The 14,241-nt window shown below is 33.5% G+C and overlaps 1 protein-coding gene across 1 annotated transcript in view; it reads right to left on the bottom strand.

The window, feature by feature from the left end:
• The window catches only part of LOC100377106 (1-phosphatidylinositol 4,5-bisphosphate phosphodiesterase beta-4-like), a 28,940-nt gene extending 24,943 nt beyond the window's left edge, over positions 1–3,997 (bottom strand). Inside the window, exons 1-4 of the mRNA XM_085494406.1 lie at positions 3,859–3,997; positions 2,540–2,619; positions 638–773; positions 317–417 (exon numbers count right to left, since the gene is read on the bottom strand). Coding sequence (XP_085350532.1) covers positions 317–417; positions 638–773; positions 2,540–2,619; positions 3,859–3,975 — 434 coding nt within the window. The 5' untranslated portion in view covers positions 3,976–3,997. The remainder of the gene's footprint in view (positions 1–316; positions 418–637; positions 774–2,539; positions 2,620–3,858) is intronic.
• Positions 3,998–14,241: the final 10,244 nt, after the last annotated feature.

Below are 14,241 nucleotides of genomic sequence, written 5' to 3'. Positions count from 1 at the left end.
CTTCTGAGAAAGACGGTGAAAATTACAAAAATATTCATCAAAATTGGAGAATTGAGGATATCATCACGAAATGAACCATCTGAGAGAGGTCCACATGTAGTGCCTATATATATATATATATATATATATATATATATATATATATATATCAAAGCAATCAACTTGTGTTTTTTAACAAGAAGTCAAAAATATAACTTTTTACCAAAAATGACAAAAATATTTACGAAAATTAGAGAATTAATGATATCATCATAAAATGATAAGCTCCTCTTGACAAAGTCAACAGCGAAGCTAACAAAAAAAATGAGTTTCTTACATATCTTTGTGAAGCTCCTCAATGTCCGTCCTGGGACATATCTTGTGATAAAGTTCATAAAACTTCTCAAATTGGAAATATTTGGGATCAATTTCTTCATTCTGGTTGAAGGAAAAAAACAAAAATGAGTGTGTAAAATAATAATTCCTTGAGAAAAACGGAAATATGATGGACATGTGCCAACTCCTTCGCATGTGAAAAACAATCAACAAAAATATAGAATTTGAATAGATTCACTCGATTTATGTTCTTGTTCCACTGCAATTGTGAGAATTGAAAAAAAAAAAATGAGAAGAAAACTCATCACCTTCTCAAACTTACCTTGCTACATGGCAGTCCAATTTCATCAAGCGACTTAAAAATGATTTTTTCAGTTTTACCAGAAGCGAATGTCCTCGTAAGATTTTTAACTGGAATGTTCCCATTTGGGTTGACTTGAAAACAGATACGCATCCAACTATAAAACGATGATAAAAACAAATTTAAGAAGGGAAAGTTTAAAATCATGAGAAAATATAAAGTCATTGTCAATTACAGTTGCCATTCAGTTTAAGTTTTTTTTTTTTAGTGACTGTGTCAAATAAAATATCAACAAAATATTGCAATTTTGAACCCAATCCGAAAAATAAAATGAAATGCACCAAGGTACCGTTATGTTAAATGTATATACCAAGTTTAAACAAAATCGTCAATGCATGATTGAGATCCATAATGGTAAAAATGTGTAATTTTGATACATCTTTGGCCTTCAAATGGCTGCCATTCGGCCATGAATGGAGACTAAGAAGACAAATTCATCAATAATGTGTGTACAGATTGCAGAAATGCAAGTGGGAGACAAGAAAAGTTTCACTATTGAAAGGTTGAGCGCCCTCTATTGCTAGATTATTCTTCACTGTCATTAATATCAATATAAATTTCTGCATATAAAAATTGACAAAAACTCAAACTAGGTAGTTGTGATGGTATACAATAAATTTTATGAACTCAACAAAAATGACTACATTCAACGCTAAGTCTCTATAATCCAGTTAGAATTATTAAAATTCACTTGGTTAGGATTAGAAAAAAAAAAATTCCTAAAGTGAGCAATTCAGGTATCACTTTAAGAGTGTATCTTATGGTTCAAATAATCCTGATGAGATTAAATCAAATTTACAATAGCCTCCCAGATTTCCCTTTTCTTTTTTCTTTATAGAGTAAAATCAATCAACAGTCTTGACTTCGAATGAACACGCTTTGAGCATGTGCAACAATATATATCCACAATAATACGTCACTACGTAATGACGATGGAAACGGAATACTGCCACAAGACATGTACATGTAGTTGTGTTCATTTCATCTTCTGATCTAATTGTTCTAGTTTTTATCTTGTTGCATTATGCTTTGAAATGTATTCTGAAAACAACTATACACAGCAAATTTTAATCAATTTGACGAAGGGATTCAAAAAAATTTAGTGTGGATCAATTGTGAAAGTTTATCAAACTAATGTACATATATATATATTGTGATTGGGTTCGGTCGGCCACATTCCAACTTGAGTAGGATTTCAGCGGAACTTGAACTTGAACTTTCACGAATCATTTGATAACATAAACTGCATTTATTTGCGAACGAAACTCTTCAAACGAAAGTGCAAACTTCTGATAAATACATAAACTTGTAGAATGCCATAAAACATGATGAACTAACTGACCCAAAGTTGAGCACGAACTAAAAACTAGAACAGAACTACCCTTAACTTAAAGAGAAATAGAACATTACGGCGTTTTCCACGCAGACAGAGTTTAACCAAACAGTGACTGCGTACTAAATTAATAATGGAATATCAGTCAACACCTATGGCATACTGTAAAATGACTAATTTTCACTGGGTTTAAATTTCACTGATTTACCATTTCAGGCATATTCAGTGGGTTTTAAATTCAGGATTTTATCATTTAGATAATGTGTTCTATGCTAAAACCCAGTGAATAATTAACCCATTTACAGTATTATGGTTTCAACGATATATATACATACATATATATTTTGCCCATCCATCACTTAGGAAATTTATAATTACAATTATTTAATTTTGATGTTAAAAACATAAGGTCTATTATGAAATGTATATTTCAGCTAACTGTACGAATATGGAAGTCATTTTTTCAGAATTTCATTTTTTCATTTTCTTGTAGTTCAGACTTTAGTCATTGTTCCATGATCTATACTTACTGCTTCTGCAAACTTGTCATAGGGCATATGTTACTGGCCTTGGTATTGTGCGTGATTCTTTGTAAACTTTCAACCCATGACTGTATAAGAACAATAAAAAAACATAGCAAATCTATTAAAACTTTGCACTTTTTCAAGATGACAAAAGAATTGTTAACAACAAGGACAACAGTCCTTTCAAGCCGCTATACTCTCTACTGCGTTAATTGACTATGAGCTACCCAAGAAACCTGTAAGTTTTGAGGTATTGATATAAATCTTGACCAGTCGTGACACACTATCTCTATTATAACTATGCAACATATAGAAAGCATTAGAACTATTGGGGGGCAGCAAGTTTGCAAGCTTGTCCTCTAATTTAATTCGCTGACAACTTTTGTTTTGACGAAGTAGATGCTCATGTCTCTACCAGGATTCAGAAAAAAAAAGAGGGTGAAATTTACTTTATTCTGCCCCCAGAATTTAAACAATGTAGTTCGTTGCTTCATTGCATTGAAAAGATCTCCTTGTTTCAGCCATGTTGAAAAACGTATTTTTCTGAAAGTGTTTGGTACTTCGAGAATGATCGAGCAGTGTAATTACTTAGTCTGCTTGTTATTGCCATGTTGACAAGGAATGGCAAATATGCATGAGCCTGAGCCTGTTTTTGAACGGAAAATCATTTCAAAATCCACAGCGTACACAATTTTGCCTGAAGCTGACATCGACTGACAGTTAAGACAGCGGAACAGGCAATAGTAAACATATATGTGAAAGAAATCCAAACTAAGCTTTATATTGTCAAAAATTCACAGCTTGTGTTTTCGCTTGACTTGATCAAAACAATCAGAACAGGGTAAACTGACGGAGTAAATAAATGTACCTGTTTACGCAATATAACATATATACAAAAACAGTACCCAGTATCAAGATAGCGAGGCAACTGCATTGCTTTGGGTGTAGCGTTAGGGCTAATCCATGTATGTATTGAATTACAGTGAGTGGCTATAAAAAATAAATAAAACTCACTCATCCAGGAAAATTGGAGGATGGTTATCGGTTACAAATTATATAAGTGGATCACCTACCGGTACTTCTCATATAAGTAGCACATGCATTTTGAATTGATTCACTGTCTTGCTCAAAAGCAATTTATTGATTTCGTTCAAATTTAGATAAGCGAAAAACGACCTTAAATAATGATCAAAATTTGGAAAATATGCACATTTGGTAAAAAAAAAAAAAATCGACGAAAAAACACAGCAAATTGAATATATAACCTCAATATCAGAGATACGTATTTGGGGTAACAATCATATCATAAAACCATAACTTCTTACCTGGGCTGTGGCGGCGCTGTCCGCTACTATTGTCATGTAATTAATATTCACTAAATCCAGCCCACTACAGACTGTGATTGACCTTTCATCCAAGTCTCTTGAGCCATCCGGGTCCATCACCGAATATATTTTACTGTTTTCCTACAATAACCAAAAAACACCATGGTTTTAAACTCGCATATTCAGTAGAAATTGAAGCGTAATACATTTATAAACGCAAACAGAGAATGACTATTCCAGAAGGTGTTCTAAAGCATTTATAACAAACAATGCATGGAAGAGTACCCATTAGTTATAAAATTTAAGATGTATAATTTTGTTTATAATAATATAGTTTAAACATAAACATAAACATATCAGAGATATGGATCCGGAAGCTGATGCTTGATGATTTTTTAGAATTAAAATGATTGACATTCAGTCATCTTGTATCTGATCGTCAAATGAGTACTTGTCCATACTGAGAGATATTGCTCTGGAACAGCATTAATTAAAACAAAATGGCCACTGGTCAGCCATTTTGAATCCAATCTGAAAAACGAAATGAGGTGCATCAAGGCCTCATATCCAAATTAAGGACGCATGCACGCACAAACAACAACAACAACAACAACAAGTCATTGAAAATGACACAGTCCCCGTTAAATTAAGTTCTCTTTGTGCTAGTCATGTTAAAGCGGAGGGGTTGTCGCGAGAGTGTCCTTGAAACTTGAGTTCCAATTGATGTATACAACAGATTGTTCATTTACATCAAAACACGTGTTCCGTGTAGTAGTAATATGGCCAAAAATAATCTTGGATCTGATTATGAAACACACTGATATGTATGATGTATTTGCCAAATACGAATGAAAATGGTACATAAATTGTGGAAATATAGTAGTAAGATAAAAACTCAGATGGCTGTCAATCGGCCATCCTTGACCAGATTTTGAAACAAATTGTCATGGACATGCATTCTAACATGTATAAAGTACATGTATGTGCCAAATTTGAATGAAAACTGACAGAGCACGTCCAAGATACCGCATAAAAAAACAAACAAGATGCCTGCCAGTCGACCATCTTTGATCCAATTGCGAAATAAATCGTCATGGACATGTATCCTAACATGTATAATCTATGTACTAAGTTTGAATGACAACTGACAAAGCATGTCCAAAATACAACATTTTCAAAAAACAAGATGGCTGCCAGTCGGCCATTTTAAATCGAATCGCTAAACCACTGCATGTGCATATGTCCTACATAAGGTACTAGGCACATGCAAAGAATGAACGGAATCGGTCCACAGGATTCTGAAATAAGACTCTGCACAGACTGACGGACAGATGGACGGACAGACGAACAGATAGACTCAGAAACTCACAGACAGTTGGGGACATATATCCTAACATGTATGATCTATGTACTAAATTTGAGTAAAAACTGACAAAGCATGTCCAAAATACGACATTTTCAAAAAACAAGATGGCTGCCAGTCGGCCATCTTTGTTCCAATTGTGAAATAAATCATCATGGACATGTATCCTAACATGAATAATCTATGTACCAAGTTTGAATGACAACTAACAAAGCATGTCCAAAATACAACATTTTCAAAAAACAAGATGGCTGCCAGTCGGCCATTTTAAATCGAATCGCTAAACCACTGCATGTGCATATGTCCTACATAAGGTACTAGGCACATGCAAAGAATGAACGGAATCGGTCCACAGGATTATGAAATATGACTCTGGAGAGACTGACGCACGGACAAACGGACGGACACACGGATGGATAGACTCAGGAACTCACGGAAGGTCGGGGACATATACCCTAACATGTATGATCTATGTACTAAATTTGAGTGAAAACTGACAAAGCATGTCCAAAATACAACATTTTCAAAAAACAAGATGGCTGCCAGTCGGCCATTTTGAATCCAATCGCTAAACCCCTGCTTGTGCATATGTCACACATAAAAAACTAGGCAAGAATGAACGGAATCGGTCCAAGGGATTCTGAGATATGACTCCGGACGGACGCACAGGCGCACAGGCGCACGGACGGAGACCGAATTATAAGTCCCCGTTGTCGGACTTCGTCCGAACGGGGACTAACAACAACAGGGTGACACAAATTCCATTATCAGCCCTGTTTCACTATTTTGCAAGAAATAAAAGAACCATATTTTTTCAAATTCTCAATTTTTCAAAGATATGGGCAACAATAGCAATTCAACATCTTGGGTACAAATTTGACCTTTTCACTACCAGTTTCCACTTTTCATCCCAAATTCACAAAATAGTCCTGTTTATAGTCTGCACTTACCTTCAAAAGATTGGAACAAATATAGCCAAATTTTTTGAGCAAAAATTAAAATTGACTCCAATTTTGACTGTTGGCTCAAAAATTAGGGTTCATTTCCAGAAAAATTGAAGGTGAGAAAGTCTTGCAATGAAAGGGTTAATTGAATCTGGGGCATATGTCATGCAATCAACCATATCCTTTATTTCAATACAACTGCTGTACCCGTAGAGTATCGAGTCTCTGAGCCACGGAATTTTAAAACAAGAATATTTAAAGAAAACTGCTTGGCAACAGTGCATATGCACTGATGACTCTGTATACATCATAACACAAAGAAAAGATTAAAAAACGATTTTAGGCATTTTTATTTTTTTATGAGAAGTTGGGATATGGATGTGAAATATTTATGTTTCTCTTTTATCTCTCCCTCCACTTCCCCATAAAATCAGCTCACCTTCCTTTTATTGTTACCATACCAACAGTGATGAAGAAACATAAATGCTACTTTCTAATAACCGTCACGATAAATAACAACATCACAGTTTTTGTTGTTGCCAATCGGCTACAGTGACACCTGAATGAAATTGCACAGTATACGGCTTTCGGCCTGTTATTACATTTCACATATCATCCCCCAACCAGAGCAGGATGGGAATTTTATAATGGTGCAGTTTACTCCCATTCATGCAGAGTACTGTAAATTTATTATTATAGTTAAATTTAAACTGATAAAAATTTAGTATATTTTCTTTAGTACAGTATATGCTATATATTTCATTGAATAGTTTGGATGATTTATTTATTCTGATATTTATCGTACATCATGATAAATATCTTACCCAGTTTGATATTAAATTGATTTCCCTACTTCTATTGTAAACTAAGGTTGGCGTGGCCATTCTAATGTTCATGCATATACGTGTGTACATTATAACAAGTAATATTTATGAATTATAAATTATTTCGAATAATAAAGCATGTATTCTTTGATGTAGCGACATACACGGTAATTTGCAAGGGATCAGTTCCAGATGTGGGTGAACAAAATGTACATAGATAAGAGTTGCATGATGGTTACTACATGTACATATAAAAAAGACAACATAACCATCAAATTTCATTATGGTTTTAAATATTGTAGAATACTTTATTTTTGCTGAATGGATGATTCATAAAACATAATATACACTTTTTCTATATTTTACATTAAATTCATCAAAAAGCAGTGAAAATAAACTTCGTACAAAACAGTATTTACAGTAGTCAATTTGTATTAAAGATGATTATCATAAAATGGCTGGTTGATGATTAGCCCACTCATCGTCATGTGGTGGCGCTGTTTCTTTCAAAAAGGCCATCTGATGTATAACTACTTAGCAGTCAGGAAAATGCTGGCATTCATTAATCAGTGATTTTAAACTGAAGTCACTGGATATTTCGATCCTATACAAGAAATGGGTGTGAAAATATCAGTCATAAAGATTTCTGATGTAGTAAAAACACTAAGATGTTCTATCACCAACAAATTAGACCTTTTAGACTGCCAGCAACATGCAGTCTCGCAGCAGAACTTTGCATTTTAAGAGAGAAAAAAAAAATTCTTACTTATTTCCCATTATAATTTTACTCAGTAAAAAAAAAAAAAAGTTTTGGACCATTTATTATTATGTGAACAACGATCCAGTCAACTTGTACTGCAAACTAAGTGTATCCATTATTGAGGCAGATTGCCATCAATCACAACCTTGAACTTGATGTCATTAACCTTTTCAGCGTGAAACTTTTTTACATGCTAAAAATTGATGTGACATATTCATATTTTCTGTAATTTTCACTGAATTCAGTCTAATATTTAAACCAAACATACTATATACAATACAACATTGATTTATAGTTTTTGTTCAAAGCATTTGTAATTTTTCGTCATACTTTCTGTAATTTTCATTGAATTCAGCCTAATATATTTAACCAAACAGACTAAATGCGACATTGATTTTAGTTTTTGATCAAAGCATTTGTAATTTTTCGTCAACATTTTATGCAGAAAAGGGCAGACCATTTGTTAATGATTCCAATCATGGATAAAATTTGGGATGGCACAAACTTGTATTTGATCTTAATTGAGGATTTTCAATCGCAGTACTGAGCAGTAAAAAGGTGGGGAAAAGCAACGATTACAGGAAGATTTTATCTATTTACTTTACTCTTATATCTCTGTCTTTCATCTAAAATATTGAATCAATATATCATACATTATAATAGGGTTATCATTTTAAGCTGAGAAAAATTAGAACTTAGTTTGACGTCATTATGGAAAGGAAAAACACTGGATGGTTAGTACAACTATACTACTATTAACCTTTTAATTTCCACAGCAAGAAATTTCTACAATTACATTTTCACTGACTGATTTTTCTCCTGTGAAATTAGAGCAGATCATTTTATATATAGTTTCAAAATATGCAGACCATACAATAAAAATGAAGAGACATTTTGTTTTCATCACAAAAAAAATTGTTCTCAAGTAACAATAAGCTGAATATCGATATTAATGTTTAAATTATATGCAAGTACGGGAATTTAACCTATTAAATGGGTTCGAAAATGTTATGTTTTTTTGTTTGAAAGTTTGATGAAATATTTGGATTTGTTTTACTCAGTATGAAATATTTTTGTTGTTGAGAAAACTGTTTGCAAAAATGAGCTTTTAATAAATATTTCAAAGGAAATTCATGTTAAAGCAGTATTTCATAAAAAAAAAAAAAATAGTATTTGTCAGAATTTATCAATAATTCAAGCCAATCAGAAGTTTTCATCTTAAAATGATTTTGTTACCAGATGTACCTGAACGAAATTTGTGCAAAAAGTAGTTTGATGACTATACCTTTTCATCATATAGCAAGAGGGTCCTCATCTGTGCAGGCACAGGAATTGAGTCCCAAGCGACGATAACAACACACGCTAAAACACAAAGGCTCATGGGTAGACGCTTGTTTGTAAACAATGACAAGCTATGGCCATCTGACGCATGTGCAGGTGACGACTCCCCCGCTTTAACTATGTGAGCAACAGTATAAAATAAAAAGCCATAGAATAAAAGGCAATCTGGGGATTAGTTTTAATGGTAGTCAATAGCAATAAACATTTTAACCAGTTATGTTCCTAACATAACTTCCTCTCTTCCTTTTGTTATTGCTTGTTACATTGCAAAAATGTTAACCATGTAAACCACTGCTACATCATTCCTCATTATTCAACAGACAATGTTACTCAAAACATAACTTCCTGTCATAGTCTTTTTTTTTTATACAAGCAGACATTCTAGACTGATGTTAAATGTCACCAACTACATATACGGTAAAAATTGTTTCCAAGGAAACTAACAACAAATGAAGTGATGGAAGATAGCAAACAATCCACGATTAATATTTAGAACACGGAAACCCTATATAATACAATGTTCATGTTTAGGACAAAAACAGTTAATCATGTCAATTCTCCATTAGAAGCAATCTCCAAAATGGATGTGACAAAACAGTTTTCCTCAGGGTGAATTTGAAGTACATTTCTAGAAGTGGAGTGTCGAATGTTTTTTCCTCAGTTTTATGATATGGTGTTCTACTGTAAAATGCTTTATTTTAGCTGGAATTTATTTTCACTGAAAAGATTTTTTGGGTGTTTTGTTTTGGGGAATTTATTTTCATTGATTTTTGACGAGTTTGAAGGTAAAATATAGGAAAAAAAAGTATATTCGCTGGATTTTATTTTCACTGAATCACTCCTTCAGCGAAAATGAAGTATTTATTTGAATTCTACATTTGTTTTTTTTCTGAAAGTTGATTTGACAGCCTTCTTTTTATTTTCAGATGAGCCAATCATACCCTGCGGATTTCAAATACATATACTACCCACTACAGAATAAAGAAGTTTATGCTGGGTGGCGGAAATGTTTTTTAATTTGATTCTATTAGGGTACTTGTGACGATGAATGTTAAATTCACTAAAGTTTAAAACTGAGATTCTCTATAACTATATATATAGAACTATAAACCTACTTTGATATTTCACAAATCCGAAATTCTTTGCTTTTTCCCTTGACGATTTGAATCTCACGGAGCAGCTGCAGTTTTAAGTATTCTTTCGTTACTTAGCAACAACACTGCTCAGTCCACTTTCCCATAGTCAATCTCATGATTTCTTAGCTCACACGAGGATGCGAGTGTTGAAGAGAAAAATAATAAGCGATATTTCACATACTGTTTGTACAAGTATTGTATTAGGTGTCACTGTCCTCAGAATCAAGAATTAAATGTTGGGATTGCTTTTCAACCTTTTCACCACCAGACTTTCTCACTCAAATTTGTCTGCAATTTTTTCCTAAAATTCTTCAATATTTCTGGAAATGAACCCTAATTTTGAAGCTAACAGACAAAATTTGAGTCAGTTTTTACTAAAAAAAATTTACTACTAGTATTTTTGTCTTAACCTTCTGAAGGAAAGTGCAGACTATAAAAATAACTATTTTGTGAATTTGTGATGAAAAGAGGGAACTGGTGGTGAAAAGGTTTAATTTTATCAATATTTACAATCTGACTTAAACAAGTGATGCATATATAGTAATATGTTCCAAATGTGGCTTAAAATATAACCCAAATCATCAAAGTGACATTTACATAAACGCTTGACTGATTCTAACCCCAGCAAATGAGGTACTCAAGGATGCTGATATATATTACGTCATAGCAATAGAAAGGTAAGGATAGTTCACCGCGTCTCATCTGAACAGATTATTCTCTGTCGGAATCCCATTTCAATCATGTGAATGACCTATTGTGCTACGAGACAACACGTTGACAAGATAAATGCATACATAGGTAATCCATTTCAAAAGCAGACAGAGCATGGTACAGACACGGCGGTCGTTACAATCAAAGAAACGTGCGCACGTTTAGTACCACAGATGAATATCTATTATTTGATACAATTGTGTCCATTCATGTTTATTCAAACACAAATTTTTCAAAATAGGAAATCTGGCACACTCCTTGATATTACTAAGAAACAAAATGTAATTGTCTTTTGCCATGAATAAAAATTACATTACATTAAGGCACACAATCTACCATCACCAGCAGAATCAACTGTCAGGTTTCCATGGCAACATAAATGAATATAATGCGTCTTTTAATGTAACGTCATAATTGTAGTGTAATTGTTTTGTAACCTATAATATTTTTATAGTACTAGTAATTAAATTTCAAAGCAAAGTGGAAAACACAATTACTACAAGAGAAAACAAAGTTGTACGTCAGCATGGAGCCTGGCCATTATTTGCACACACAGTTGATATCCATGGTTGCAGTCTATCCAGTCTTGGTAGTTAAAAATAGATTCCCACTTATTGCTATCGAATTTCACTCACCAAACAGATGATGAAAGAAGACTTTTTAAATCTCTGAGGAAGTGCATCAGCCATCACATGACCGGCACTAAGTCATCTAAACGGATTTCAAAATATGGTATACAGGGCCTCATATTGCTTCAAGAGGAGATTTCTCTACCAGGTTGAAATTCAGTAATATGCTAATAAGCTAATTAATATGCATAAGAGTGTACATAAAACTAATAAACTTCTTGTAACACTCATCTATCAAGGGGCAGTACATCTATTCATGATATTTGTGCATCTTTTGACAATTTAGTAATAAATACTCTAAATAATGAGAGAAAATGTGCAGAATTAGGCAACATTTGATATACTTGTACTATAGTTACATAACGAATTACAGATTCAAAAATACAAAAATTTGAGAAAAAAAACTACTGTAACAATTTTTTTTATATTTTGCTGAGTGAAAGGTTCCATATTAAATAAAAACATGTTTCCATGGAAACAATCACTTTGCACTTAGCAATAAACCCATCTTTGGTAGCCATTTTGGATTTGAAAATGGGCAAAAGTGTACACTTTAGATTCATAATACAAACACTAGTTTGGGTAGCCTAAGTTCTTAGTTTTAGATTTTGAAACAGCCAATCACAAAAATAATTTAGAAAATTTTTGTCCCAAATGTGTGTGAGCCACGATAATACTTAATTAACCATTTAAAAGATGAGTACAATGTGGTGATGTTAAAAACTGTTATTTTTTTTAATATCCTGACATCTGTTACAACTTTCAAAACACCTTCAAAATCTTGATCAAGTGTACGTTTTGGACCAAAATTAGAAAAAAAAGAAAGAAAATAGTATGTTATGAAAGGAACAAATGTTTATAGCCCCGTCACACCAGCGTTCGATTAACGAGTGCCTTAACGTATGACTAGCGTGTTCCTAACGCACGAGGAGCGTGTAATGAGCGACCAAGTAAGATACCCCTGGAAATCATTTACGTGTGCTAACGTGTCACTAGCGTGCGCGTGCGACGAACGACTTTTAAACGTTAAGTGAGCGTGTTGAGCGTGTATCTAACGTGTGAATAATGAACGAATAGTTTAGGTCGTTAATTTGACGTTAGTCGCACGCTTTAGTGCGCTAGGGGTACGTTCAGCGGTCGTTGACAGGTCGCTAGTGAGTCGTTCACTGCAAGGTGAGCGATTGGTAACAACTAAGTAATGCTAGAGCAACGACTGACTAACAATTGTCGAACGCGCCGAACGTTAGCAAAACGATCGAAGAACGTTATTTAACATTTAACAGCGTTTAAAAATAAACGTTGAAGAATGCTGGTCTCAAATGAGAACTTTTGTGCATGTTCAAAACTTTTTTTGGGATCAGCGTTCTCCGCCGATTCCGGACGATCACGGCGCTCTTCTGGCACTGTCCCAGCGACTTTGGGCGACTACCAACGTTTCCTCAAACGCCAGAGAACGCTAGCCAGAACGTCATGGTGTGACTGCCCCTTTAGTAAGAAAATCCTCCGAAGTACATGTCCAGTAACTAAATATCAATACAATAAGACTTACAGTTTTTGAGAAGTAGTTGAAAATATCAGTTATCTAAGTTCTAAAATCATAACATTTCTAAATGGCAAGTATTGTGCATTGTGGAAAACAAAGAGCAACATTTCTACATGTAACAATTTCTCATTCCTTATAATGAAGAGAAAATTGTTTTAGTGCAAGGGAATATAGCATGTCCCATTTCAAACATCAGTAGAAGACAGTGATTTGTTACATTTTGAAACAAGAAAAAGCCATGGCAAGGTACCTTCAGTTTCACTATGTTCCATTATCACTAAACAGATATCGAGTAACTTCTGGATAAAGTCAGGAAGCAACTCTGAAGCTGCATTTCAATCGTATATCATTAATTACATACACATCTAAACTTGGCAGCGATTTGATCGTGATTCATAATTTCATATTTGCGTAGATATGTAACATTTGTCCAAATTGACACAAACTGTACACATTGTGGTAGTCAAACACACTGCCCAGTGTATATATCGCGTGGAAATCGCAAATCAATTGGACCAAAAGTACATAAGTCTATCAAATCACCATGACATCAAAAATCAGGAAACAAGAGATGATGCTCATTTTTAAATACATAAATACTTGCATATTTGTTTCTATTTTAAAATCATTTGTGGTATGTCGCATTTTTTTCAGAGGGTGAAGACGCAGAACCGGAACTGCGTAATTGAAAGATGCATGCATGTATTGGTACATGTATTAGATTTAAGGTTTAGGTTGATACACCTATATATACCTGTCCATTTAATATAATCCTAATTGCAATTATGTTGTGTTCCTATATGGAATTGCAAACTAATTGAGTTCAATTAATGCACAATTAAAACACACTCCTATATAATATTACAATTTAATTAAATTGTATTTCTATATAGGATTGCAATTTAATTGAATTGCTACACAGATTCCGGTTCTAGATCCGGTTCCAGTTCCACCTATTACAGACAAATGTGTAAAATGATACTTGCTCAGAATGCCCACAAACTTGCATCTATACTTCAAAGACTAAACATTGAAAGAAAACATACTTTTTTGTTTTCATATTATTAAAGTATGAACAATCACTGTGGACTAATATCTCCAGAATACAAGATTATAAAAAAAAAACCTCCAG

The sequence above is a fragment of the Saccoglossus kowalevskii genome, chromosome 2 (genome assembly GCF_978046115.1).
Source record: "Saccoglossus kowalevskii chromosome 2, keSacKowa6.1, whole genome shotgun sequence".
Lineage (NCBI taxonomy): Eukaryota > Metazoa > Hemichordata > Enteropneusta > Harrimaniidae > Saccoglossus > Saccoglossus kowalevskii.
Note: the sequence above shows the minus strand (reverse complement) of the source record. Positions and strands in the feature narration are given on the sequence as shown.